The following is a 27,913-nucleotide window of genomic DNA, read 5'->3' on the forward strand; positions in this document are numbered from 1 at the left end:
GTCAGAGGTTTATGTATTTGACCATGTTATCTGGACATCTTGGAAGACAACTGTTTTTCTGTCTTGTGTTGTCAGTCCCCACCCCCCGCCCCCCGTAAAGGTAAAGGTTGTAGTAGAGGGGAGTAAAATGTTTGCCTGCGTTTGTGCTCTTTTATCACAGCCAGCACATTCAATTTCCAATGCAGGGGTTCTCAGACTTGGGGCCCCAGATGTTCCTGGACTACAACTCCTATTGTGGCTGCAGATGATGGGAGCTGTAGTCCAAGAGCAGGGGCCCTACCTCTGAGAACTCATGTGAGGGGGGGCCTGTATATTGCAGCTGCGGATGATGGGAGCTGTAGTCCATCAGTAGTTGGAGAGCCTCAGGTAGTTTGGCCACCCCCACATTAAAACAATGGGTATTAGCACCCATTGGCAGTTCTAGTAGCCTGCCCATTTTCAGAATTAATTGGGGCAGGAGGACAGGGTTAATTGGTTTAGGAAATAGTGCTTCCAATTTCCAAAACATTTCCCCATCGTTTTCTATGGGCAGCTCCCATTGGCACCTGTGCCGAATAACAACAATAAATATTTATATACCGCTTTTCAACAAAAGTTTCCAAAGTGGATCACATGAAGAAATAATAAATAAATATATAAGATGGCTCCCTGTCCCCAAAGGGCTCACAATCGATAAAGAAACATAGATAGATACCAGCAGCAGGCACTGGAGGTACTGTGCTGGGGGTGGACAGGGCCAATTACTATCCCCCTGCTAAATAAAGAGAATCGCCCCATTAAAAAGGTGCCTCTTTGCCCAGTTAGCAGGGAAAATGTTAACGAGTCTAAGCTGGAGACTAAGAAGTTTCTATTGAGAAGCGTATAAAACAGTCACTCTATCTATATGCTAACTCTATGGTCACACAGATAACCTTCCGGGGACTCGCTTGGCGTAAAAGGGGCGGGGTCAAGGGAGGCTGTGCGCCTGCGCCGGCTTTGTTTACATCCGGGCTTTTTTCTCCTCCTCCTTCCTGCGTGCGGGCTGGGAGAGAGTGACTCGGGCTCTGCCATCATGTCCCACGGGCACAGCCACGGTGGGGGCAGCTGTTGCCATGGAGACGACGACCACGAGGAGCCTCCCGAGCGGCGCGGCCAGGCCTGGGGCCTCTACCTGCGCATCGACCACCAGCGCCTGGAGTGCCTCAACGAGCGCAGGGAGGGCAGCGGCGCCCTCGTCTTCCGTGCCTGGGAAGACCGCGGCGACCGCCAGAAGGTCTCTCTCTCTCTTCCTCCCTCCTCGCGGGGTCTTGGGCTGGTTCCCTCCGCACCCCTAAGGCCCCCACGCTTCATAGGAACATAGGAAGCTGCCATATACTGAGTCAGGCCCTTGGTCCATCTAGCTCAGTATTGTCTGCACGGACTGGCAGCAGCTTCTCCCAGGTTGCAGGCAGGAGTCTCTCTCAGTCCTATCCTGGAGATGCTGCCAGGGAGGGAACTTGGAACCTAGATGCTTTTCCCAGAGTGGCTCCATCCCTTGAGGGGAATATCTTCCAGTGCTCACACATCAAGTCTCCCATTCATATGCAACCAGGGTGGACCCTGCTTAGCTGAGGGGACAAGTCCTGCTTGCTACCACAAGACCAGCTCTCCTCTCAGCTCTCCAGAGAAAGGGGATCTCTGTTGGAGGCCCCCCTGAGTGGGAGCCTGCATGTATGAGCACTGTAAGCGATTCCCCTCAGGGGATGCGGCTGCTCTGGAAAGAGCACCTTCAAGATTGCACACAGACGGTTCCAAGTTCCCTCCCTGGCAGCATCTCCAAGATAGGGCGGAGAGAGAGACTCCTGCTTGCAACCTTGGAAGAAGCCACTGTCGGTCTGTATTGACGATACTGAGCTAGATGGACCAGTGGTCTGACTCTGTACAAGGCAGCTTCCTATGATGACCTGCTGATTGATAGCGGCATAAACAAAGTGGTTCTCTAGGTCTAATCTATATCTATACCTATATTATCAGTAGCTGCTCATCTTGGTGAGGCTGGGGTTTGCCAAAGGAGGCAGCTTGGGTTGCTCCTTGCTCTTCCTCCTGAGAGCAGTGCTGGTCATTCGTCAGTCAGAGCTGTGTGATAACCACACAGCTCTATCTGACGAATGACCAGCCTGCAGGCACTGTGACTCTCAGGAGTGACAGGAGAAAGAGGAGCCACCCGAGCTGCCTCCTCGGGTGCCCCCTGGCTCTTTGGCTTTGGATTAGCTGCTACTGATATCACTATCAGCTGTAGAGAAGACAGATACAGAGAGATAGCAGACCACTTTGTAGGACTCTGTTCAACTCTCCTCTCCCTCTCTTAGGATCTCTTTCTTCCCCAGAGAGAAGAGAGGAGAGAAGAAAATTGACATTTCTGAGATTGACTCCCCCGCCCCTCCATCCCCTGTGTTCTTGGGATACAGAGGACAGAGAGCAGAAGAAAACATGTGTGGTGCTTCCTAAGGAGTGGGGAGGTATGCCAAAGGAGGCCCAGCTGCGTGGGCTGGTCAGTGATTAAACCGCCTGCACAGCTCTACCTGACGAATGGCCAGCCTGTAGGCAGCACAGCTTTAATTAACTCTTGGGTGGGGTGGGATGTGGGAGATTGAGGAGTTCTGATAAGGATAGGGAACTGTGCCTCCTTTGGTGCCCCCTCCCATGTTAGGGCGAGCTGGTCCTGCACCCCTACACACACAGCTGGCGATAGTAGAAAAAAGTCTATCTTGGCTGTTTATTTTGGAGAGGTAGAGCGAGAAAGTACTGCATTGCTTACCCGTGTTATTTCTGTAGTTGGAGCATATCTGGCTATCCATATAGGTGTCCATACATGCATCGGTTGACCTGTGTTCCTCAAAGGTTTCTGCCCATCAGTTGGTTAGTATATTAATATATGAAGCGGTTTTATGTTCAGATCTGTCTCGGAGCTTGTATACAGCTTTCCAGATAGGGGTCTTCCCCGGCCCTGTCTGGAGATGTCAGGGATTGAGCCTTGGGCCTTCTGTGTGCAAAGCGAGGTGCTCCAATACTAAGTTATGACTCCTGAATGACAGCCAATGAACAGATGAAGCTGCCTTCTGCGGAGTCAGGAGGTCCATTGAGCTTGGTATTGTTTACCCTGATTGGCAGTAGCTTTCTAGGGTTTCAGACAGGAGTCTCCAAGCCTAATCTAGAGATGCCAGGACCCATCTGTTCTAACCTTTAAAGGTACCACAAGACTCTTTATTGCGTTTACTAGAAGAGGCAAACACAACTACCTCTTTGAATTCTGTCAATAGACAGATATAGCACTTGCACAGTGTTTATATTGCAACTGGCATTTACAGCACATTTTTTCTTTGGTTGGGTCTGTAGATCCTTTATATTAAATCCAATTTTGTATTTCTTCTAGTTTGTAGAAAGTGATGACGATGAAGAGCTTCTGTTTAATATTCCGTAAGTATCCCCCCACCCACCCAAAGTTCATGATTCCAGCCTCAGGGGTTCCATGCTTAGTTCTGGATGTTTGTTTGTTTTTAAAATTCTGTTCTTAGTAGCAAAGCTTTTGTGGGAGGGGCTAGTGGAAGTCAAGCTAAAGGAGGCAGTTTCCGAAAATGACAGTTTCTCAGGGTGCACTCTCACTGGAATGTATCGCATGCAACTTCCTAGAAGACCACTGACCACTGTCCTTTCTTGCAGGTTTACTGGTAATGTGAAAGTAAAAGGGATTATTGTGATGGGAGAGGATGACGAAACACATCCATCAGAAATGAGACTGTAAGTGGGCTTGAAGGGCAGTTGGTGATGACTCGCAGCTGTTGAGCAGAGCACAAGCTGATAGTGAACAGAGATGCAGTTCCGTAATGAGATAAATATCTGAACACGGACTCTTAACTTTTCTGCCATTGCATCCAGTAGTGGCCATTACTGCAGTCTCTAATCTACACGATCTGATCACTAGGCTGGCATTCTGCAGCGGGAATATATTTTGCAAAGTTGTATGAATTCATTTAATTAGTGTATTTTGGCTGGTGAACTCACATGGGATGTTGCAAGTTTTTCTTTTAACTGTGAATATAAAGGATATGCGATGCATATTGCACTGGGATACAAAAAAGAAAGAGAAAAGGGTCAGGGTTATCAGACTATGGGAAGAAGCAAAGTGTACATAGGCCCTTTCCTGGACTTTCACCCGAAATGACACACATTTAAACTCTCCTCTGGAACTTGAGGACTAGAATGCCATGAGCCTGCAGCAACTAGAAGAGGCGAGATCTTTTGCTGCTTGCCACACATTAGTAGTATAGACTTTTTGTATTCCTCCGTGCATTGTGTAGTCATATGCTATTGGTGGATTACAGGTGGGGTCACTGTAACAAGATCTAAACTCTTATTTGGAGGTGCCGTGGAATTTTCTGTGTTATGCAGCTTACCACTTGACTCTCCTGTACAGTCGTATTTGCAGGTTGGTTCCCTATAGCAGCTGATTCTGGTAAGAGAGTCACCGTTCTGCCAACTGTGTGAGGTTGGAGCCAGAGGAGGTGCTGGCAAGTAGATCTTGGAATAGGGCCAAAAGATCCCTTAATTATTAAACACCCACACCCACACTCCAAGCATTTATTTGACAGCAAGTTAATATTTCCTTTAATTAGGATTTTTGGCATTACTAACCTACAAACATGTTTACTGAGAGACCTAGTTCCTCTTATTTTCAACAGAGGGAGCAGTTCCCTTTCTGAACATTATATTTTCAGTATATTAAGTTCAGGTGCCCCATATAGAGTGAGTGAGTGTGTACACACAGACACAGACACAAATGTTATAGTTATGAGACAAGCTATTCTCGTCACTGGCTTACATCCAGACTAAGTTACTCATGAGTACCCCCATTAATTTCAGTGACTGCTCATGAGAAAATATGGATGTAAGCCAATGCCTGGAGTAACCTGTCTCTTAACTCTATCATTTACATTTGCATGTGTGTGCATGTATATACATACACACACATCCTCACACACACAAATTTTATGTGTTTACTGCAGTCATTGGCCAGCCAGTGAGGAGCAGAGGAGGAGGGTCTTCACCCTCCTCCCTCCCCTTTTTGCAGCAGACGCATCTCTGAGGACATGTTTACTTCAAGCCAGCAATCCTTGGATGGGGAAGAAATAGTGTGGGGCGGCAATGTGGGGAGGCAGGAGGGCTACTTGTACCCTCTGTTGGAAACCCTGCACTAAAATGTGCAGTGTCCTAATACTGAAAATGTAGATATCTTTCTGTGTTGTACTGTGTCCTGATTTTCATTTACTTCTGTGTTACTCTTGGCAATACTGGAATATGTCCCAGAGTATGATCTAAGAGCACATCTTTAAAGCCACCTTGCTGAAGCTAAGCAGGTCTTGGTTAGTGCCTGAATGAGAGACCTGTGTATGCCATCTATGAGGATGGAGCTGTAGCTCAGTGGTAGAGTATCTGCTTTGCATGCACAAGGTCTCAGGTTCAATCCCTGGCAGGCAGCATCTCCTGATAGGGCTGGGAAAGACTCCTGCCTGCAACCTCGGAGAAGCTGCTGTCATTCAGTGCAGACAATACTGAGCTAGATGGACCAAGGGTCTGACTCGGTATAAGTCATAAACCAAAGTACAGAAAGGGGTACCTCAGCAAATTTGAACTTATACAAGCCAACTCTTGCTGTTGTCTTGTCTTTTTCCAGATTTAAGAATCTTCCTCACATGTCCTTTGATGATACTGCTAGAGAACCAGATCAGATGTTCAGCCTGAATCGCGATGTTACGGGAGAACTGGAGTATCCTACAAAGTATGTTGTTGTCTACTCAGTCTTTAGCAGAGATGTGTGTGGAACATTTGCCTCCTGAAATTGCCTGGCCACAAGCTTTATTATGCATCTTGTGTCTCCATAGCTTCTCTCTCCTAGTTCTCCCTGTTCATTACTGGAAGTGGCACTCTTTCTCTCTGCACTGCAGGTTATCCTAGAGAACTACCATTCTTAGTGTACAGGGCTTCATGAAAGCGGAACTGAACATAAGAACAACCTTGCTGGATCAGGCCCAAGGCCCATCTAGTCCAGCATCCTGTTTCACACAGTGGCCCACCAGATGCCACTGGAAGCCTACAGGCAGGAGTTGAGGGCATGCCCTCTCTACTGCTGTTACTCCCCTGCAACTGCTACTCAGAGGCATCCTGCCTTTGAGGCTGGAGGTGGCCTATAGCCCTCCAACTAGTAGCCATTGAAAGATCTCTCCTCCATAAAGTTATCCAAACCCCTCTTAAAGCCATCCAGGTTGTTGGCTGTCCCCACATCTTGTGGCAGAGAATTCCACAAGTTGATTATGCATTGTGTGGAAAAAGTACTTCCATTTGCTGAACCTAAATTTCCTGGCAATCAATTTTATGGGATGACCCCTGGTTCTAGTGTTGTGTGTGAGAGAGGAGAATTTTATCTCTATCCACTTTCTCCACACCATGCATGATTTTATAGACCTGTCTCCCCTCAGTTGTCTTTTTTTCTAAACTAAAAAGCCCCAGGTATTGTAGCCTTGCCTTATAAGGAAGGTGCTCTAGGCCCTGATCATCTTGGTTGCCCTCTTCTGCAACAACTTTTCCAGTTCTACAGTGTCCTTCTTTAGACGTAGTGACCAGAATTGTATGCAGTACTCTAGGTGTGGCCGCACTGCAGTTTTGTATAAAGGGCATTATAATATTAGCAGTTTTATTTTCATTCCCCTTCCTAATGATCCCTAGCCTGGAATTGGCCTTTTTCACAGCTACCACACATTGAGTCGACACTTTCAACGAGCTTTCCACCACAACCCCAAGATCCCTCTCCTGGTCAGTCATTGACAGCTCAGATCCCATCAGCATATATGTGTTGTTTTTCGTCCCAATGTGCATCACTTTACACTTTGAACCGCACTTGCCATTTTGTCGCCCACTCATCCAGTTTGGAGCGATCCTTTTGGAGCTCCTAACAATCTGTTTTGGATTTCAGTACCCTAAATAGTTTGGTGTCATCTGCAAATTTGGCCACCTCGCTGCTTACTCCGGTTTCTACCATTCAGAAATATGTGGGGTGAGAGAGGGGTGTGTGGGGTGGTCAGGCTGCTGCACTGCTTCTTAATTCTATTTGGGTAGTATGCAGATTAAGTCATGACTCGGTCCTTTTGAAATTAATGGCACTTAAGTTAGTCATTATTAACTTGTCTCATTCATTTCAGTGGTGCTTAATCATGACTAACTTAGTCTGTTTTCCTGAATGGTTGATAGATGGCCAGTGGCAGCATATAGGAGATTATTATTATTTATTATTATTATTTACATTTTATATCCCACTCTTCCTCCAAGGAGCCCAGAGCGGTGTACTACATACTTAAGTTCCTCTTCACAACAACCCTGTGAAGTCGGTTAGGCTGAGAGAGAAGTGACTGGCCCAGAGTCACCCAGCTAGTCTCATGGCTGAATGGGGATTTGAACTCGGGTCTCCCCAGTCCTAGTCCAGCACTCTAACCACTACACCACGCTGGCTCTGATGTCGTTTCACTGTTGCTCCTGAATATGTATGAAAACTCCAAGGAGCACAGTTGGTTGCATGTGATGTATTTGCTTTAGATAAAGGAAATAGAGCCACCGTCATTGCTAGAATGTGGATATTTTTTCCTCGCCTGGCTCTAGTGTGTGGTGCACTAGATCAAGAATGGCCACCCTGAGACTCTTCAGCTGTTGACTACAACTCTCACCACCCCCAGCCACAATAAAGAGCTGGAGCGCCTCAAGTTGGCCATCTCTGGCTTAGATGTTGCTGTTTTTGTAAAGTTTCTACGCAACCTATTCTGTCTCAGCCTCACACACTGCTCTGTGGACTTCCAAGGATTGGGAAGAATTTCTGTGGCAGTGCAGTGTAGCAAAAGTAATTTGTCATGAGGATGCTGCCACCTACGTGCATGTGAGACCCACAGGCTTTCATTACTAACTCCACTTCCTTTTCTGGTATCAAAACATTCATTACTAATTAGTTCCTTGCAAATGTGACAGAAGTGCCATAACAAAACCCCCACATTCTGGAATGGAATGTGGCAGAAATTCTCCTGCCTGCACTTCAACACAAGGGTGAGGGTCCTTACAACTCTGCATTTGTAAGAGGTGTTTGGCCATAGGAGCTGCACTTCTGAGTAACTTGGCTTGAAGGTGTAATGCACCCATACTCTCTTTCTCAGTCACTCACCTCTCTGAACACTTTTTTCAGCCAGAAGTGGAAAGGTAGGGAGCGGGGGGGATATGGTAGATTATTGCAGTTTTCAAAAACAGGATATTTAAGTGAGGGCCACTATGGAGAGCAGGAAACGTATTTGTCAGACATCCCAAGAAACTCTAGTGCAGTGGTTTTCATCATAAGGCCTGGAGTTCAGGGGCAGCCCCGTCAACTCTAAGTGTGGCTCTGATTCATGGTTTCTTGGGCCTGTGTGAAGTTTCAGCCAAAGCTGTATCCTCTGCACAGTTCCCTGACACCATGCAGAGGTTACTATTCCCTCTGTGCTGTGCCCAGTGCTGGTGGGGCTTTTTAAAGGGAAACTAAGACCTCTTGAGCCCCTGCACCATCTCGGAAAGCATGCACAGAGTGCTGGGAAGTGTGGCCTTTCCCAGTACTTTCCACCTAGAGCTCTTAAGAGAGGGTTCTGTCTCTCTCTTAAAGGCCCCTTCCAGCACTGAGAAAAGTGCAGAGGGAATGGCTTTCAATATGAGAGGGAAATGACTTTCATATTGAAGGTTTTTTGCCAGTGTGGCCCCCGCTTAAAAAAACAGTGAAGATCACTACCCTCGAGGCACATCAGCACAGAACCTTCAGCAGGCCCTGAAGAATCCACAGTCAAAGGTGTGACTTGGGGAGCTTTAAAGAGCACTCTCTGACAGAGGACAGTTTAAAAATGTATACTTGTGATTTTAATGCATGGATGGCAATCATGCCTCAATCTATGGGTCTTAACATGGGGAAGTGGCCGAAACAACTCCAACTATTGCTGCAAACTAGAAAAGCAAGGAGCCGGTTCCTCAAAGTGCAGCCTGAGTGTTCCCTCCTCCGTAGACTGGTCTTTCCGGTGTGATGAACACTTCTGACAACTTCAGAGAGCAGAACTTAAACCTTTTGTATATCTGTGACAATAATTTTAGATGCAGAATGCTGAGCTGCTGCTTTCTCTTCCAGAATTTCTCGCTTCTCAAACGTTCATCATCTCTCCATCCACATCTCAAAGAACTTTGGTGCTGAGACAACAAAGATCTTTTATATAGGCCTGAGGGGAGAATGGACAGAAGTAAGTGTGGATCTGTTGCAGGGAGGAAGACGGCAAATCCTAAATATGTATTTAGGAGGGCCATTAAATCTCCTTGCATACAGTGTTGTGAAATGCTTCAAAACGGGTGCTTGGTGTCATTCCAGACTGGATGCTTTGCTAGTGTGACAGCCAAGGGTGCTCATGTACACTGGGCCCATTCCCATGACCAAAGGTTGGTTAGGAGGAGTATCCAACCAGGATTCCAGAGCCATGTGCATTCCCAACAAAAGGTGGTGTGTTGAAAAACATGAAGGGAGATGTGATCGTGTTCTAGCCATGATCTGGCTAAAGTGATGAGCCCTCAGTGAATGGCAGGAACAAGCAGATGCCTAGAAAGTCAAGTGTTCCACTGTGAAGACCTTTAGATTCACACCTGGAGATGCTTGGGAAGACGAGTGAACCACAGGTGGGGAGACAAAGTCAACAACAACAGGAGACAGGACTTCCCTTGTTGCCTCCCCCACAGGAGAAGGGAAGAGGAAAGGGAGGAGAGACCAAGACAGGAGGACCAGTTCTTCAGCCTCCAGAATGTAATAGGAAGAAATTTTAGAGCTTCATGGGCAGCCTCTCGGGGATCACACCAAGGTGGTCAAAAGCAGTTCTTGGGAAGGTACCAATGATGCCCACAGAACATCCCACCAATGTGAGGCAACAAGCGGGAGGAATCCCAAGAAGAGAGCAAGTCAAGAGGGAAGGAAGAGTAGGGAAAGGAAAGGGCAGAGATGGTGGGATCTTGCCCTCTTCTACAGAGTTAAATAGAAGATGTAGTTGAGCAGCTGTTTGGTGGTTGTGTGCCGCCTCTGTTTGTGATGCTCTTAGCCAATGCCCCTGGGCCCTTTGACCCAGAACTACCCCCAAGGGATAGTGATGCCACAAAGTGCTTTTCCTCTCCTTAAGATAAAATGCTGGGTAAATGATGTCGGTTGGCCGTGCCGTCCTACCCAGATGGTGGCGACTACACAAGCACTTGCCCCTCCTACCTCGATTTTTGCTGACACGTGACTGGTTCTTGTGAGCATGTATGGCTTTGGAACCCTGGCTGGATGCTCCTTGTACCCAGCTTTTGATTGTGGGGACAGGCAGTAATTCCATTGGGTGTGCTCACTAATAGTTGCAAACAACTTGATTAGGTTGTTGGTATGTGAAAATCTGGCACCACTGTCCATACTTGAGGTACATCCACATTAAAATGTGAATTGGCTTCCAATGTAGCTGTTGTGTCATCGATTCTCCCTGGCTCCCCCAGCCTCACAGCACCTCATGTGGCAAGGAGTGGGAGCCTGATATGTATATATATTTGTAGTTCAGATTTGCCAGCCTTGCAGTTAAGGACATGAAAGGTGTTGGCCCCCAGAACTGCTTGCTTAAACCTCAGTTATTCTGCTGTAGCATATAATAGAAGAAACAGGTTTCTTGCATCTAATGAAAGCTTTCCTGCTTCATTGCATATAGGTGATTCTTCTTGCAGGCTACACCTGTGCGGGCTTTGTAAGCCTGAAATATGCTCTTGTTACTGACTTGATGTCATTTTTAACACATCTACCAAAAACTGTCCCTGCTGGATCACTCCAAGTCTGTACTGGCTATACGAAAGTGTCTAGAGGTCTCGAGAGCTAAAACACTGGATCCTTCAATAGCTTGTCTTTAACTCCTTCAACTCTCTTTAACTCTCTTTTGGATAAAGGGAAGGGCAGATTACTTCTTGCTGTTTTCCCCAGTACCATGCACCTCCACACTAAGCAGCTGTTAGCTACTCTGCAGTCATCCTCTCACTTTGACCTGTGTGTTCTGCTAACCTGAGCGATGACAAAATACATCAAGAGGGGCATTACCTCCAAAAAGCTTACGTTTCCAGTAACTTCTTAGCTACTCAGAGCAGACACAAGTTATTCAGACCTTGTGGGTAGTACTGAATTGTGGGCAAAATCTATAGGTGTGGAGATTGTGATGGTGCTACAGGGAAAGAGAAGGTCCGGTCAGATGTCTAAGCTGGCATTCCAGGGCTCTGGACCTTATAAGAAAGCAATTTAGGAAGACTTCATCATGTTTCTCCACAGGCCCATCGGCATGAAGTGACCATCTGCAACTATGAAGCGTCGGCAAACCCAGCTGACCACAAAGTTGAGCAGATCACACCGCAGACACACTTCATTTCGTAACTGCAGCAACAGACCGCTGGGCAAACATGAAAGTGTTCCTTGAGGCTAGAAGGAGCATCATTGCTTTAATTCTTTTTTGGTGTTTGGGTGTCTGCTTTGGAAAAGCAGGGCACTCAATACTTGGCAGATACTGTAGGTACAGAGCATCTCACTGTTGCCAAGGACAGTCCCAATTCAAGACCTTGCAAACCCTGAAGGAGTAGTTCTTGGAAATACTGACCCTTTCCTGTTTGTCTTAACTACATAATTTCTACCCCAACTAGTGAACTGCAGTGCCTGTCATTAGCTGTTGCGTTTGCTGCTGCCATGCATGAGGTGTAAGGTTGTTGGGTGACTTTGTGGGATTGGTACACAATCTGAGCTGACTTTGGAATGTAGTTTATGCAGCAGGGTGGAAAACTGGCGAGTTTAATGGGATTTTGGCTAATTTCCAAGTGTGTTAATATGACTTAAGCAGAAGAGCAATGACTGTGCACTGTAAAGAGTGCAAAATGTAGTGTGCTATTTGATAAGCATTGATCAGTAGGTTTCTTAACTGCCTGATCTGTTTCTCTGGAGAGCTGAAGACACTAGGGATTGGTCTCTTCTAGCTCAGCTTTCTAACCAATGTGGCTTAACTTTTATTTTCTAATAAATAATGGTAAAGAATGAGTCTGTGTCCCTTGCTTGCAACACTGTTAACACTTGAAGCCAGGAAGACATAGGCCCATTAACACATTGTGTTCAACACTCTTAAAATGAGTGTACAGTGTACACAGGTATAGTCATTCACATGTGCTGAACGCAGGTACAGAAGTACACTTCCTATCTGTATCATGCATTTATTTATTAACAGATTTCGGTACCACCCAAAACCTGCATCTCTGGGCAGTTCACAGTAAAAACAATCAAAATAAAATTTAAACATTAAAACAATTTAAAACTTAAAACAAGTTAAAAATATTAAAACTGTAAATCTAATTAAAAGCCTGTGTGAACAAATGTGTCTTAATTGACTTTTAAAAAGTTGTTAGAGATGAGGAAGCTCTTATTTCAACAGGGAGCGCATTCCAAAACCTCGGGGCAGCAACAGAGAAGGCCCGTCCCTGAGTAGCCACCAGACGAGCCGGTGGCAACTGTAAACTAACCTCTCCAGATGATCTTAATGGGCGGTGGGAATCATAGCGAAGACGACGTTCTCATAAATACCCAGGGTCTAAGCTGTTTAGGGCTTTATAGGTTATAACCAGCACCTTGTATTTGAAGGGCCTATATCCAGTTTCACTTTTAAAATGATCACAGGTACAGTCATTCATACAAACATGTGCCAGTATACTGACATTTGTATACTCATGCAGCATAATGTCTGAATTGGACTTCTCTTACAGTGCAATCCTCCACAGTTTACTTCATGTGTTCAGTGAGGCTTATTCCAAGGAAAGCTTGCAGAGGATTTCAGCTTTAGTATACTAGGTGCATTGCTGGCACAAGACAAATGTTGAAGAGTACTAGCAATGTCGGATATAAACTTTAGTATGGAAACGGCAAGAGTTATGGGATGCTGTCAGTATTGAGGGCAGGAAAGGGAAAGTATAGTTTATCACATGATGCTAAAAATGATTTCTAGTCCCAACACTTAGGAATACAGGATAGTGTGGGAGGAAGAAATATAGGGAGCAACAATAACCCCCCTCTGCTGCATTTCCCTAGCACTCAAAAGTTTCATTGCCCATGAATACTAGAGTGCCTTTAGTTACTATGGCTAATAACTGTTGTCCTGTCATCCATGAATTTCTTTTAATAAAGAGGATTACACCATCTAAATTAGTGGCCACGGCCATACCTTACAGCAGTGTGCATTCCATGTGAATTATATAAAGCACTAAAGGCCTTGGAATTGCTAGCAGTGTTGCCTGCTAACCAGCCACTTTTAAGTAAATACACTTTTATGTATCACCAAGCAATGTATTATTACCAAGTGTACACTCAACAATTAGCCACAGCATTTCCTGCTTTTTGTGCTTCTGTTTTCAAAATGTTTGTTATATTCCCACCTTGTGTTTTTAAAACCACCGTATATCCAGAATAAAATGTGGAAGTGGCTTGAATGGCAATGCTCCAGCTATCCAACCCTCTTGTGGGAGCAAAATAGTGCATTTTCCTATGAAACTCTCACACTTGTGGTGGCCATCCAGCTGATTTCTCTGAGGTTTTGTGGAATGCCTTGTGGCCAAAGAGGTGTAGAATGTTAACTTCAGAGTTACATTCCTCTCACAGGAAGGACATAGGAAGCTGCCATATACTGAGTCAGACCATTGGTGAGATGCCAGAATATATATTTTTAGACTTGGGGTGTTTCTTTACAGAACCATAGTGCGTGCCCAGATACAATGGACCACAATAGATCAGGAGGGGTAAAAAGGGGAGGATCAGACATAGGAAACTGCCATATACTGAGTCAGACCATTGGTCTATCTAGCTCAGTATTGTCTTCACAGACTGGCAGCAGCTTCTCAAAGGTTGCAGGCAGGAATCTCTCTCAGCCCTATCTTAGAGATGCTGCCAGGGAGGGAACTTGGAACCTTCTGCTCTTCCCAGAATGGCTCCATCCCCTGATGGGGAATATCTTACAGTGCTCACACTTCTAGTCTCCCTTTTATAAGCAACCAGGATGGACCCTGCTTCACTAAGGGGACAAGTCACGCTTGCTACCACAAAACCCGCTCTCCTCTTCCTTACAATGTTACCATTTCCAAATGCAGTGTGTATTGGGAGCCCGGCTGCCAGATACTTCTATGAGATGGTCTGAACTGTAACAGCTGACTTGGCACAGTCAACAGGGAAGTGGCAAACAAACACAAATTCAGGACATACTGCAACAACCACCTTATGCAACCATAGGGAGCTTGAAACCAGGAGGAGAGCTGGTCTTGTGGTAGCAAGCATGACTTGTCCCCTTAGCTAAGCAGACCTCAAAGCAGTGGTACATTTGTTGGTAACCTCCAGACTTGACTTCTGTAATGTGCTCTACGTGGGGCTGCCTTTGTACGTAGTCCGGAAACTTCAGTTGGTTCAGAATGTGGCAGCCAGGCTGATCTCTGGATCATCTTGGAGAGACCACATTACTTCTCTGTTGATGGAACTGCACTGGCTGCCAATAGGAGGTCCATCTCCAGTTGCCACCAACTCGTTTGGTGGCTACACAGAGACGGGCCTTCTCAGTCGCTGCCCTGAGATTGTGGAATTCGCTCCCTGCTGAGATACGATCCTCCCCATCTCTGGCATTTTTAAAAAAACTTCTGAAAATACATCTCTTCAACCAAGCTTTCTTAGCTTTTTAAAACTTGTTTTTAAATTGTTTTGGCTATTTAATTGGTGTTTTATGATGTTTTAATTGTTAATTATTGTTTTATGAATTTTTATAACTTCTGTTTTAATTGTTAATTGATTTTAATGTTGTTTTAATGTAAACCGCCCTGAGCCTTTTGGAAGGGCAGTATAAAAATTTTAATAATAAATAAGCAGGGTCTGCCCTGGTTGCATATGCATGGGAGACTTGATGTGTGAGCACTGTGAGGACTGTAAGATCTCCTCCTCAGGGGATGGAGATACACTCTGGGAAGAGCATCTAGGTTCCAAGTTCCCTCCCTGGCAGCATCTCCAAGATAGGGCTGAGAGAGACTCCTGCCTGCAACCTTGGAGGAGCCACGGCCAGTCTGTGAAGACAATACTGAGCTAGATGGACCTGTGGTCTGACTCGGTATATGGCAGCTTCCTGTGTTCCTATGAAATAGGTACAATGGAGCACTACTGCAAACAATACTACTGCTGCCGCTGTAACATAGGAAGCTGCCATATACTGAGTCAGACCCTTGGTCTATCTAGCTCAGTATTGTCTTCACAGACTGGCTGTTTTGTATTGTATTTTGTTTTGAGTGCGAAAGTAGCAATCGGTAACACCAACGTTGCTGTTTACTTCATAATTAGCAATATAAAAATTATTGCAATACAATTATTGCAAAGATTGGCAATATAAAAATGAAGGCAGTTCACTAATAACTCGAGACCAAAGCCTCCGTACTGTGATAACCTCTCAAGAACTGGCAACAAGAAACACTAACGGGCTGCCCTTGCCATAACTCAAGCAAGCATGAAAATACAACACGGTGCGGCTTTCATGGTTCGTTTAAACCTAAAAGAGAGAGAGAGAGAGAGAGACTGAATTATCAACTATATATGTCACCATATAACCGCAAGCCAACATGGCCGCCCCCTTGTGGTCTCCTCACCTCTTCCCCCTTCCGGATTCCGTACAAGCGTGGGAGGGGGGGTGCGTTCCCCGCCACTTCCGGCAGTCTGGACACACACAGACCGCTGGGCGGACCCGCCCACCGCGTGCGGCCTGGCGGCGGAAGTTCCGGGGCGGGCTCTCGAGCTCGAGACTGACTGAGTCAGAAGCCGGGTAGACAGAAAGAGACGGCGAGAAAGAGGTGAGGAAGTGGGGAGAGACTCGGGGGGCGAGTCCTGTGCCGGGAATGAGCTGCAGGGGGTCCAGGGGGGCTAGTGGGGCGGGGGGCAAGGCCTGCGAGAAGGGGCTTGGCGGGGGGGGCTCGCAGAGCCCTGGGGGGGATGGGCGAGGAGCCCGCGGGAGGGTGTGGCGTGGAGGTGCAGCAGCCCCCCTGGAGGCGAGGGGGTGGAAGCCTCCCTTGGTGACTGCTGTGGGGAGTGGGAGGCTGGATCCCCAGGCCAGGGGGTCTCAGGTTTAGGAAATGGAGGCAGGCTAAGCCGGCTGCAGAGGAGGTGCAGGGCACGAGGCTCTGGAGAGTGGTGTGCACGAGGAGATTCGGGGTGGGGTGGGGGGTTGGTGGCCATTCTGCACACACATTCCCCCGTCCATGAGTGAGCTGCACCTGCCAGAGCTCCGCCTGAAGGAAAACTGCTAAATGCACAGGAATACCTTCCTCCCCTCTGCACTCTGGGAGACGGAGAGATCCGAAGGGAGAATAACTGTGGATTGGGAGGTAAGGTGGGTTGTGAACAGAGAGAGGGAAACCTGGGTGGGCTGCGATGGGAGGGTAGGAAAGGGGCTGCTACTGATGGTCTGAGTCCTCTTGTGGAGGAGGGTAAGCCTGCTGCGAGTGAGCTGCACCTGCCAAAGTTTCCTCTTAAGGAAAAGTGGCTCATGAACTACAGGAGGACCTTCTTTTCCTCTGCAGTCTGGGAGATCCAAAGGAAGAATAGGTGTGGAATGGGGGATAACAGGGGTGTAAACCTGTGTGGGCTGCGATGAAAGGGTAGGAAAGGGGCTGCTATGGATGATCTGAGTCCACCTGTGGCTTCCCATTGGAACAGGTTGAGATGCCGCTGCGTTGTGTTGTAGCGGGAAAGAAAGAGGGTTAGGGTGACTGAACTGGCCTCGGGCTTTGCAGTGGAAGTGGGGCAGGTGTTTGTGGTGGGAGGCTGCAAAGCAAGCGGAGAATGAACTTGGACAAACCATTGAGTCTGCATCCAATGATGGGGTATGTGATATAGGTGTGAGTGTCAGACAAACCAGGATGTGCATCACTGGATGATCTGTGTGTGGGATATGAGTGTGATGCTTGAGGGGTAGTCCAGAAGAAGACTACTACTACTACTACTACGGATATTTATATTCCACTTTTCAACAATATTCTCTCAGCAATTTGTGTGAGGAAAATAAAGATGCTTTCCTGTCCCAAAAGGCCTTGCAGCCTAAAAAGAAACATAAGGTAGACACCAGCAATAGCCACTGGAGGGATGCTGTCCTCAGTCTGGATGGGACAGTCTTGTCCATCCACAGTGTCGACTAAAGAGAGGACTGCGGTAAAGGCAAAGCAAGCAGGTAGTCTCTCTGGTCGAATGGACATACTTAGGGTGTGGTGTAGTGGTTAGAATGCTGGACTAGGACCGGGGAGACCCGAGTTCAAATCCCCATTCAGCCATAAAACTCACTGGGTGACTCTGGGCCAGTCACTTCTCTCTCAGCCTAACCTACTTGACAGGGTTGTTGTGAGGAGAAACATAAGTATGTAGTACTTATGGGCTCCTTGGAGGAAGAGCGGGAGATAAATGTAAATAATAACAACAACAATAATAATAATAATAGGTCCTTGGGAAGGACTCAGTTCCCAGGTCCATGGGAAGGACTCGATGTCTGGATAAAACAAACCCGTCAATAACACCTGTCTGACTGTGTAAACAACAACATCATCATCATCATCATAATAGGGGAAATCTAGAGAGGTCTTAGAGAGCCAGAGGGGGAGTTCACTGGGGTGAATCCTTGACTTTTAAGAGATTCACAGTAGGCTGCCACCATCCACTTTATTTAGTATGGAACAAACTTAATTTTTCCATGTAAGATTACTGGGGCGTAAAGTGGCAAAGCCCTTCCTAGAAGGAGCTGAGCATTCTCTAGGCCTCCAGAGGTGTGTAATTAAAGGCAGACCCAAAAGGAAGAACTGCGCACTTCACCAACAAGGGTTTATTATCAGATTAAAAGAAATAGGTAGGAAGTAAGAACAATTATCTTTTCACAGAGCAAATTTCGAGAGAGAGAAGTTTCTCATTAACCAGGCAACTCAGATTCAAGCAACTCCCTAAAGGAAAATAACTTATCTCACATGTCTAACTGAACTGGTCCCTATCCATGAACTAGTCCTACTACTCACAGGGAGGGTTTTTCTTGCTTTCTCCAGGCTGTGGCCTCCTATTTCCCCAGCAGCTTCTTAGCCAACCCAACTGCTTCCTCGGGGCACTCTTGGGCCAGAACAAACTAAAGAAAAAGCTTTCTTTTCTTTAGGTGGTTATGAGTGTAGTTTCCGCCCAGACCTCTCGATTGGTCCTTTTGTTTTGATTTCCCCAGGCTTTTCCCCTTATTAGGAAAGGCCCACCCTCCTATAGCTTCCATAATCCCTGGCTATGTGGCTGGGGATTATGGGAGTTGTAGTTCAAAAACAGCTGGGGGGTGTAAGTCAATCAGGCCTGTGTCTAAGTGATAGGAACATAGGAAGCTGCCATATATACTGAGTCAGACCACTGGTCTATCTAGCTCAGTATTGTCTGCACAGACTGGCAGCGTCTTCTCCAAGGTTGCAGGCAGGTATCTCTCTCAGCCCTATCTTGGAGATGCTGCCAGGGAAGGAACTTGGAACCTTCTGCTCTTCCCAGAGTGGCTCCATCCCCTGAGGGGAATATCTTCCAGTGCTCACACTTCTAGTCCTCCCTCAAAACCTTACTGTCACTACATCTTGGTTGGAAATCCATTGCATCTTTCAGCCTCCGCTTATTTATTTTAGCCACTCTTGCAAATAATTAATATACACGTTGTACCATCTGTGTTCCAAGCAAGTGCCCTGCCGGGTAGACTGTGGTTATATGTTGAGATCTCTTATTCTCAGGCTGGGGAAGGCAATCTTGGCTCTCCAGCTGTTGTTGAACTACAACTCCCATCACCCCCAGCCATAATTGTATTGGTCAGTGTATTGGGCATCAGAAGTGTTGTCACATATTCAATTTTTTTTCGGCATCAGTAAGATTGGAAAAGGAGTGTGCTTTGAGGAAGGAGGATTCATATGCACACCCACTGGGCAGCAGTTAGAGCTTCGGTGGTGTTAAATAGTCCATGACACTGAGCATCTGAATCAGACCTCTTCACTTGTAGCCTGATCATAAACATGTTTACTCAAAGTTGAGTCCTACTGAACTTCCTACTCTGAATCTTGAGGGTGGCAATTTTACTCACCACATGTGTTAGAGGAGGTTGGCAAAGGATGTTCAAGAAAAAAAGGAGGGGGAAGTCCGGAGTGACTTGTATATGAATTGATCAAGCAGAGCCAGATGTTGAAGAACAGGTAATGGGCATCCGTTGAAGATGATCTTTATATATCTAGATTTATTTTATTATGTTTCACATTTATATTCCGCTCTTCTTCCAAGGAGCCCAGAGCGGTCTACTACATACTTAAGTTTATTCTCACAACAACCCTGTGAAGTAGGTTAGGCTGAGAGAGAAGTGACTGGCCCAGAGTCACTTAGCTAGTATCATGGCTGAATGGGGATTTGAACTCGGGTCTCCCCGGTCCTAGTCCAGCACTCTGACCGCTATACCTGGATAACAGCCTTCCTGTATCAAGGCCCTCCTAGTCCATGCCTCTGTGTTCCCAGGTGGGGCATAAAGCAACAGCCCTATCCTGGGGAGGAGAACTGGTCTTGGAGTAGCAAGTGTCCCCTTTGCTAAGCAGGGTCTGTCTTGGTGTTCATTTGGATGGGAGACTACATGGGAGTGCTGTAAGATGGGGCCATAGCTCAGTGGGAGAGCAGCATGCAGAAGATCCTAGGTTCACTCCCTGCCATCTCCGGCTGGGCTGAGAGAGACTCCTGCCTGTAATCTTGGAGAGCCACTGCCAGTCAGTGTAGTAGACAATACTGAGCCAGATGGACCAGTAGTTTAAGGCAGGTTCCTTTTGTCTGTCTCCACCACCTGGAGCAGAGTTATACTGCCTCTGAACATGGGCATTTTGTTGTGATCAGTAGCTGTTGCTTAGCGTATCCTCCATGTTTGTATCTTTAAAAGCCATCTAAGTTGCAGGCTATCACCACTTCTGGGGGTAGAGAATTCCATCAGTTGATTGTACATTGTGTTAGGAAGCCTTTAAGTCTTTTTGTCCTGAACAAAAGGCTGCAGACATCGGGACAACTTAATGGGTGTGGGGAGTTGATTTGTGAACATCCTTTAGCTTGTAGGTTGATACACCTCAAATGAAATTTGGTATTTCCTTACCTATGAAAAAGATGAACAGTGGAAGAACCATTGGAGATCCTTTTGGCTATAGCCAAAAAAAGAAAAGATAGGTGCAGAAAATCTATTTAATACACAATTCCAATGTGTTTTGAGTGTATGTAGTCCCCTGATGAAGAGCGCATGCTCAAAATGTGTTGGGATTTTACATTAAATACATTTCCTTCACTCATCTATTTTAGCTTTTTTAACTCAGTTTTTGGTGCTGCCCCTTGCTTTTCCTGTGCTGCTCTTGGCTAAGAAATCCAGGGAAAGACTAACCAATATGGGCAAAATAAAGATTTAAAAATTGCCCTCGATTCCAAGCGAACATCTGCTGGTGACATACTGTTCCAGAGGAGCTGGGGACACCTCTTTGTGCTAGCAGACAAAAAGTCCAGGTAGCCGTGTTGGCCTTAGAAACAATCCAAAGGCAACACTTGCTGTGTGTGTATTTGGGAGCACATTGTGTGTTGGGGCTGTCTTTGTCTGCAGCATGCTGAGCGCCGAGAGTGCTGTCATTACTGAACAAGCATTATGATTAATATTGCATGGCTTCCCTTTGTTAATAGAGAATGAGCAAGAGAGCACAAATGAAATCCCATTCACCATTTGAACAGCTTGCTTCCTCCCACCCTTCACTCAGAAATGGGCAAGGAATGCTTCCTTCCCTCCAATCTGTTTGAAGCTATCACTCTCATAAAGGAGTGCAGGACATAAGGACTTGTCTTGTGGACTTGGTCCAGCTTTCTGTCTCCAAGTGCAACTCGCCAGATGCTTCAGGGCAATCACAAGCAGAATATGTTGGTCCTGCGGTTTACCCCATGCAGCTGGTATTCTGAACAAAGAGGTTATCGCCAGCTTGCGAAAACCTATCCTCCATGAACTGGTCCAGTTGGTTTTTCAAAGTTATCTAAACTAGTGGCCATCACCATTTTCCCTGGCACTGAATTCTGTAAAGCTACGGACAGAGTGAGAAGTTCTTCCTCTCTTCTGTCTTGCAACTACTCTCAATCCACTTCAGGCCTTGACAAATTATCTTTGGATCTCGGAGCCAGCCCAGGAGGAGCCAAATACTTGACACCTGACACTTGACAAAATTACTAGACGTTGGTGACCGACATTGTGAAGGGTGTTGGTAAATGGGCTTCTCTTTATCCCCTTTACAAGTAATGTATCTGATCAGGAACAGGGCTGCTTGGGACAGATAAAGGTTTTATTAAATAACCCTTCGAGTATCCTAGTCTAAGCCCCTGGTGAGCGCGGTGGTAAAGCTGCCGCCCTGTAACCAGAAGGTTACAAGTTCGATCCTGACCAGGGGCTCAAGGTTGACTCAGCCTTCCATCCTTCCGAGGTCGGTAAAATGAGTACCCAGAATGTTGGGGGCCAATATGCTAAATCATTGTAAACCACTTAGAGAGCTTCCAGCTATAAAGCGGTATATAAATGTAAGTGCTATTGCTAAGCACCATGGTTAAATTTCTAGGTGCCATGGCTCCTTGGTGCCTGGGATTTGCCATGCCCTGATCTACTTCATTTAAGTTGCCTCAAATTTCTGGTATTATATGAGAAGGAGACAGATGCATACACCCACGTAGTAGTTTTATAAACCCCTACTGTGTCTTCCCTTAGTCATTGCTGATGCCCCACTCCAGGCCTTGACAAATCCCAGGCACCAGAAAGCCATGGCGCCTGGACTAGGCTATTAATTAATTAATTCATTCATTCATTCATTCATTCATTCAATTTCTATACCGCCCTTCCAAAAATGGCTCAGGGCGGTTTACACTGAGAAATAACAAACAAATAAGATGGATCTTATATTCAGAGGGAGTGGCTATTTAATAAATCTTTGTCCCAGCCTCAAGCAGCTCTGTTTCTGTTCTAAGTATCTTACTTGTAAAGAGGATGCAGAGAAACCTATTTACCCTTGCCCCACAATGTCTGTCACGGAGTCTGGGAACACTGTCCAGTGTCCATAGCCTGGCGCCTAAATTTATTGGCTGTCTCCTAGATCTAAAGAAAATTTGTCAAGGCCTGCCTCAATCTCCTTAGTTTTGTTGATAATTATGTGCCTTTCCCCAGTTCTGTGGTTTTGTTTTGCAGATGGCGCAACTCGAAAGATGCACAGCATTCCAATTGTAGCTGATTTTTATAATGTGATTATGATAACTTGCTGTTTTGTTTTCAGTTTCTTCTGTTGGGATTTTACCATCTTAAATAATGTGAGTTCTTCCGCAGTGACTTCATTCAGCCTAATTCCAGATAATTTATGAATAGCAAAATTAACAGCATTCAGAACTCAGGGGGGCTAGTTTACTTCCCACCATTGTGAACACTGACAATACATTTCTTCTGTCTGTTTCCTGTTTTTTAAACTGGTTAACCTATCAATTAGAGGATCTGTACTTATCTGATGACTGCGAACTTTTCTTAGGAACCTTTGTTGAGGGGTTTTATAATGACTTCCTCAATGCTTTTGATAAAACTATATGCTTAGCAGGTCCTCTTTATCCAGATGTTTGACTTCCTCGGTGCATTCTGAAAAAGTGTTGAGGCAAGACCACTCTTTGTAGAAGCCATGCTGATCCTCAGCAAGGCTCCTTCCTCTATATATTTAAAAATTCTAGCCCTAACAAGGCTTTCCCCCAGTGTACCAGGACAGCAGTGAGGCTAATTGGACTATAGTTTGCTGGATTCCTTCTAAAAAATTGGTTGTGCTAGCTGTCTTCCAATACTTTGGTAAGGGAACCCATTTTAGTGATGCTGTAAATCTACGTTAAGTGCAGAGTAGTCCTAAATTCAAGTCAAGCTCTCCCCTTTTTAATTATTCTTAAACTACCCAGCTAATTCAGTTATTGGCCTAGTGTGAGGTCCTGTAAAATGTCTCCCCGCCTTAATCTTTAGGTTTGACTGGCTTGTTCCATTTCTCCAAATCTGTGGTTGTCTCCTGAATGTTCTGATATCCCCCAGATGAAGGACAACTGGAATGCTAGGGATAGATGGACCTATGCAAAATACTATTTTCTTTCTGTTTTTAATGAAGCTTCTGATCTGGTATAATGTGTGAAACCTACACAGGAAGCTGCCTTCTACCGAGTCAGACCCTTGGTCCATCTAGCTCAGTAATGTCTACGCTGACTGGCAGTGGCTCTCCAAGGTTTCAGACAGGGAATCTTTCCCAGCCCTACCTGGGGTTGCTGCCAGGGAGTGAACCTGGGACCTTCTGCCTGCAAGCATGTAGATGCGGCACCACTAAGCTGTGCTCCCATCCCTGAAGGGACATGTCACACAGCATTCACATGCAGTCACACTAAAAATAGGAAACTGCCTTATATTGAATCAGATGGTTGAACCATCTAGCTCTGTATGATCTACACCTGGACTGCACAACTTTGGCCCTCCTGTTGGTTTTGGACTACAACTCCCATCATCTCCAGCCACAGTGGCCAGTAGTCGGGGATTATGGGGGTTGTAGTCCAGCACCTGCAGGCGGACTGAAATTGTGCTGCCATGGTCTACACTGAGTGGCAGCAGTTCTCCAGGGTTGCAGACAGGAGGTCTTCCCAGACCTTCCTGGAGATGCTGCCAGGGATGGAACCTGGGAGCTTCTGCATGCCCCTGAACTAGGGCCCCATCCCTAGACAGCTGGGTGCCAGTGTGGCATTTTTCTAGGCTACCTTGTGTAGGAGTGAAAGGGTATACCAGACTGAGATATCTCCTGCTAACAGCAAAGAGGTACCTTTTAAATGTGGTGATTCTCTTTATTTAGCAGGGGGAGTGACTGGCCCTATCCAGCCCCAGCACAGGACCTCCAGTGACTGTTGCTGGTGTCTGTCTTATGTTTCTTTTTAGATTGTGAGCCCTTTGGGGACAGGGAGCCATCTTACTGATTGATTTATTATTTCTTTGTGCGAACCGCTTTGGAAACATTTGTTGAAAAGCGGTATATAAATATTTGTTGTTGTATATCAACATCGAATGTGGATGTTTTTCTGCCCTGCCAGGGTAGGTTTTTTAATTTTATTTTTATTTTGGTAAGTATAGTTATAGATAGTTATAGTTATTTGTTGTATTTATATACCACCCTATAGAAAATCTCAGAGCAGTTTGCAAGCTAACCAAACAGCAACTAAAACCGAAAAATAATATAAAATTAAAATTACCATAAATAAAACTTTAAAACACCAGAAACTAAAAGCTTGATAAAACAGGTGAGTTTTCAAAAGTCGTTTAAGGTTAAAGTTCAGTTGACACTCTCAGCCTGCCCCTTGCCAATGAGAGACCATGCAGTGAATTTGGGAGGAGTAGGTGGTGGTTCTTAACTATAGAGGGAGGAATCTTTCACATAGTTCTTATCCTTGAGGACAAAAACTCCAACCTTTTCTATCCCCGCCTTTCAGTTTCTTATACAAATGTCTCTTGTTTGTGTAAAGAGAGCCATTTAAATGACACAGCCCAATACAGAATTAGGCATGCTTCCTTCCATTGCTTTGTGTGAGCTTCAGGGCCCCAGACTCAACTGAATTGTGGCCCTGATCTTTGCCTCTATGCAGTTCTGGCCTTGAATGTTGTATTGTGTGATCAGATATTTTTGATTAGGCTCCAAAGGTATTTAATGCTGATCTTGGATAAACATGTCTGGCAGCTGCTGATCCCACTCAGTTTTCGGGCAGATTATTACGAATCTGATAGCAGTTGTTCACGTATGGAATGTAGTGGTAAGCTTGTGTTTGTGACCTCTGGGCTGATCAGAGCCATAGGGCTTAGCTGCACGTGAGACCTGCTTTGGTAGTTTCAGTGGGGAGGTCAAGAGCTGGGCCGAAAGGCATAGGGACATAGAAAACTGCCTTATACTGAGCCAGACCATTATCTAACTCAGTATTGTCTGCACAGACTGGCAGCAGCTCTCAGAGGTTTCAGGGAGGGGTCTTTCCCAGCCCTACCTGGAGATGCTGCCAGGGAGTGATGCTCTACCCCTGAGCTCCAGTCCCATTCCCAGGCCTATGGAGGCTCAGCACCTTCCAAGCTAGGACTAGGAGACGGGAAGTGCAACAGTGTGAGTAAGCCCTGACTGCTGCACACTCTTGAAACCTGCCTCAAGATATTTCCCCCTAGAGTGGGTCTGGCCAGAGGTTCACCTGGTTCCTTTCAGTCTCCCCCGGCTGCACAAAGGCTCCCACCAAACGCAATCTATGCCACAGCATACCATATGCAGAGAGCCAACATGTAATGGGGTGGGGGGGGGAACGATAAAACAAAACAAAAACCCAAAGATCACTCAGGTAAGGTTACTTGAGGAGAGCTGGTCTTGTGGCAGCAAGCATGACTTGCCCCCTTTGCTAAGCAGGGTCTGCCCTGGTTGCATATGAATGGGAGACTTGATGTGTGAGCACTGTAAGATATTCCCCTCAGGGGATGGAGCCGCTCTGGGAAGAGCAGAAGGTTTCAAGTTCCCTCCCTGGCAGCATCTCCAAGATAGGGCTGAGAGAGATTCCTGCCTGCAACCTTGGAGAAGCCGCTGCCAGTCTGGGTAGACAATACTGAGCTAGATGGGCCAATGGTCTGACTCGGTATAAGGCAGCTTCCTATACTCCTAAGTAGTGACTTCGCCCTGTTGTGAGGTAGACTGCCCTGTGAGGTGGAGCTCCAAATTCCTGTATTTAAAAACCCCGAATCCTGCAAGCGGGATACGTTTGTGCAAATGGATGGGTCAACTAGCAGCCTACTTGTTCACTTTTTTTTGTTTTAGAGGAGGATATATGTCACACAGTGGGGATTTTTGTGTCGAACTCCTTTGTGAGGCTCTTGGGAAAAAGAGGGTAGGGCAGGACTGTGCAACTGCCACCCTCGAGCTGTTGTTGGATTGCTCCCATTACTGGCCACTGTGGCGGGAATACTCAGGGATGATGGGAGTTGTAGTCCAACAGCAGCTGGAGGGTTGATGGTGTGCAGCCCTGCTGTGGGGAGGTGGATGTGACTGGCACATGCACCAGTGGAGACTTCCTGTTGCCTTTAACCTGTGAGACTCATTTTGGCTTCCCTTATTGTCTGTTTTACAATGTGTTTTCAACTTGCAGAGGAAACCAGAACCACAATTCCCCCCCTTACTTACATGAGGGCTAGAAACTTGATAAGATGCTCAAGTTGCTGAAGTGTCTGTTCAAGAGCTTGACCAACTTACGTTGGATCTAGGAGGCCAGCCCCGAAATAGGGAAGCCAGACAACGGACACTTGACAAAATTACCGGATGTAGTGATGGACATTGTGGAGGGGGAGGGCAAACGGACTTCTCTTTATCCCTTTTACAGGTAACCTTCTTGGGCCAGACATGGGGCTCCCCGGGACAAATAAAGCATTTATGAAATACCTCTACCTTTGACTATCCTAGTTTCAGCACCACGGTTAAATTTCTAGGCGCCATGGCTCCCTGGCACCTGGGATTTGTCAAGCCCTGGCGCGTTCCATATGTTTGCAGGCAGCCACAGCCCTTTGCAAATTGCCAGGGTGACCAGCTGTGACTGTTGAGTGATCTGATGGCAGTGATCCCGGCAAGGGGCGTAGAGGTGATCTGAGGCTTGTGCTGCGTGGCGTGGGTTGCAGTAGGTTGGCTGATAAGCGGGCAACTTGGACACGGCTTGCTGCCCGCCCGCCCTTAGTGGTCCTAGTCGCCTCCAGGCTGGTGGCCCCTGGACCTTCTCTCTTCCCCATTGTTCGTTGCGTCAGCACGGCTCCAATGGCAACCGAGGCACTGCGGGCCCTTGACTCTTCCTCGTGTTGCTGCATTGTTATCAGCAATTATATAAATAGCCTTGTCCTTTACAGATGGCTCGGAGGTAGGGAAAAGCTCCTTTTAACCCTTCTGCGGTTGGGCTGCCAGTCCCAGCCACGAGCCCCCTCGCAGCCACCGTTGCGAGTGGCGCCCTCTCTGCCCTTACCTGGTGCCTCCCGAGGCTTTTTAGCAGAGTGTTGCGGGGGGGGGGGGACCCTCCTCAAAGAGGTGCGCACCCTCCGCTAGGAATTGGCAAGCCCGGGGAAGCGAGCGGGAGGGGAGAGCATGGAGTTGGGTGTCGTCTGCAGAACTTGGCGTGTTCAAGGTTGCAGGGAACAGTCGGGCGTTCTGCAGCGAGTGGGGAGAGACGTTGAAGGCCCATCTCTGCATAAACGTCCTCCATGCTTATCCCGTCTCTGACCCGCAGCAGCACTCCAGAGCGGTGCAGTGGCTGAACGGACGGCCTTGACTTGTTGCCGTTGGACCTGGTGGGTTTCCCAGTCCCTGAATGGTGGCTTGAGGGTGGCCCCTGCTGTTCCTCTATGCCCTGGGTTGGGGAGATCAGCTGCAGCAGAGAATCTTGGGCCATCGGCAGCCCGAGTTCGTTCATCTCCTTTTGTTGTTTTGTCTGCCGGGCCATATGTCTTGTTTTAGTATTTTCTTTGAGTGAATTGCTTTGAGTGCATTAGCAGAAAAGGCAATATAATGCAGTAAATTGACCGTAGGCTGTATAGCAGGGGTCAGCAAACTACAGGCTCAAAAGTGGCACGCAAAGTGATGGGAGGAGAGCTGGCCTTGTGGTAGGAAGCATGAACTGTCCCCATTGGGAAGCAGGTTCTGCCCTGGTTTGCATTTGAAGGGGTGACTACATGTGAGCACT

The 27,913-nt window shown here is 46.7% G+C and overlaps 2 protein-coding genes across 4 annotated transcripts in view; both read left to right on the plus strand.

Annotated features, from left to right (window-relative positions):
* The first annotated feature begins 931 nt into the window (after positions 1-931).
* PITHD1 (PITH domain containing 1) lies at positions 932-12,133 on the plus strand. The gene is made up of 6 exons (XM_053268424.1): positions 932-1,252; positions 3,392-3,435; positions 3,679-3,756; positions 5,690-5,794; positions 9,194-9,302; positions 11,381-12,133. The coding sequence occupies exons 1-6, from the start codon at positions 1,052-1,054 to the stop codon at positions 11,480-11,482; spliced, it is 639 nt and encodes a 212-aa protein (XP_053124399.1). The 5' UTR covers positions 932-1,051; the 3' UTR covers positions 11,483-12,133.
* A 3,651-nt stretch (positions 12,134-15,784) lies between these two features.
* Positions 15,785-27,913, plus strand: part of LYPLA2 (lysophospholipase 2) — a 43,241-nt gene continuing 31,112 nt past the window's right edge. Inside the window, exon 1 of one of the 3 annotated variants that reach the window (XM_053267830.1) lies at positions 15,785-15,951. The gene's annotated coding sequence lies outside the window, so the exon portion shown is untranslated. Of the gene's footprint in view, positions 15,952-16,146; positions 16,483-27,913 lie in introns of those variants that run through there. The other 2 variants (XM_053267828.1, XM_053267829.1) reach the window with 2 other exon arrangements.

Source organism: Hemicordylus capensis, chromosome 7, assembly GCF_027244095.1.
Source record: "Hemicordylus capensis ecotype Gifberg chromosome 7, rHemCap1.1.pri, whole genome shotgun sequence".
In the NCBI taxonomy this organism is placed as follows: Eukaryota; Metazoa; Chordata; class Lepidosauria; order Squamata; family Cordylidae; genus Hemicordylus; species Hemicordylus capensis.

Bases quoted from the DNA above. Each gene is read 5' to 3' on its own strand.
- PITHD1 (XM_053268424.1), top strand. From the start codon at position 1,052: ATGTCCCACGGGCACAGCCACGGTGGGGGCAGCTGTTGCCATGGAGAC. The intron at 1,253-3,391 runs GTCTCTCTCTCT...TATTTCTTCTAG, and splicing joins ACCGCGGCGACCGCCAGAAG to TTTGTAGAAAGTGATGACGA. The intron at 3,436-3,678 runs GTAAGTATCCCC...CCTTTCTTGCAG, and splicing joins GAGCTTCTGTTTAATATTCC to GTTTACTGGTAATGTGAAAG.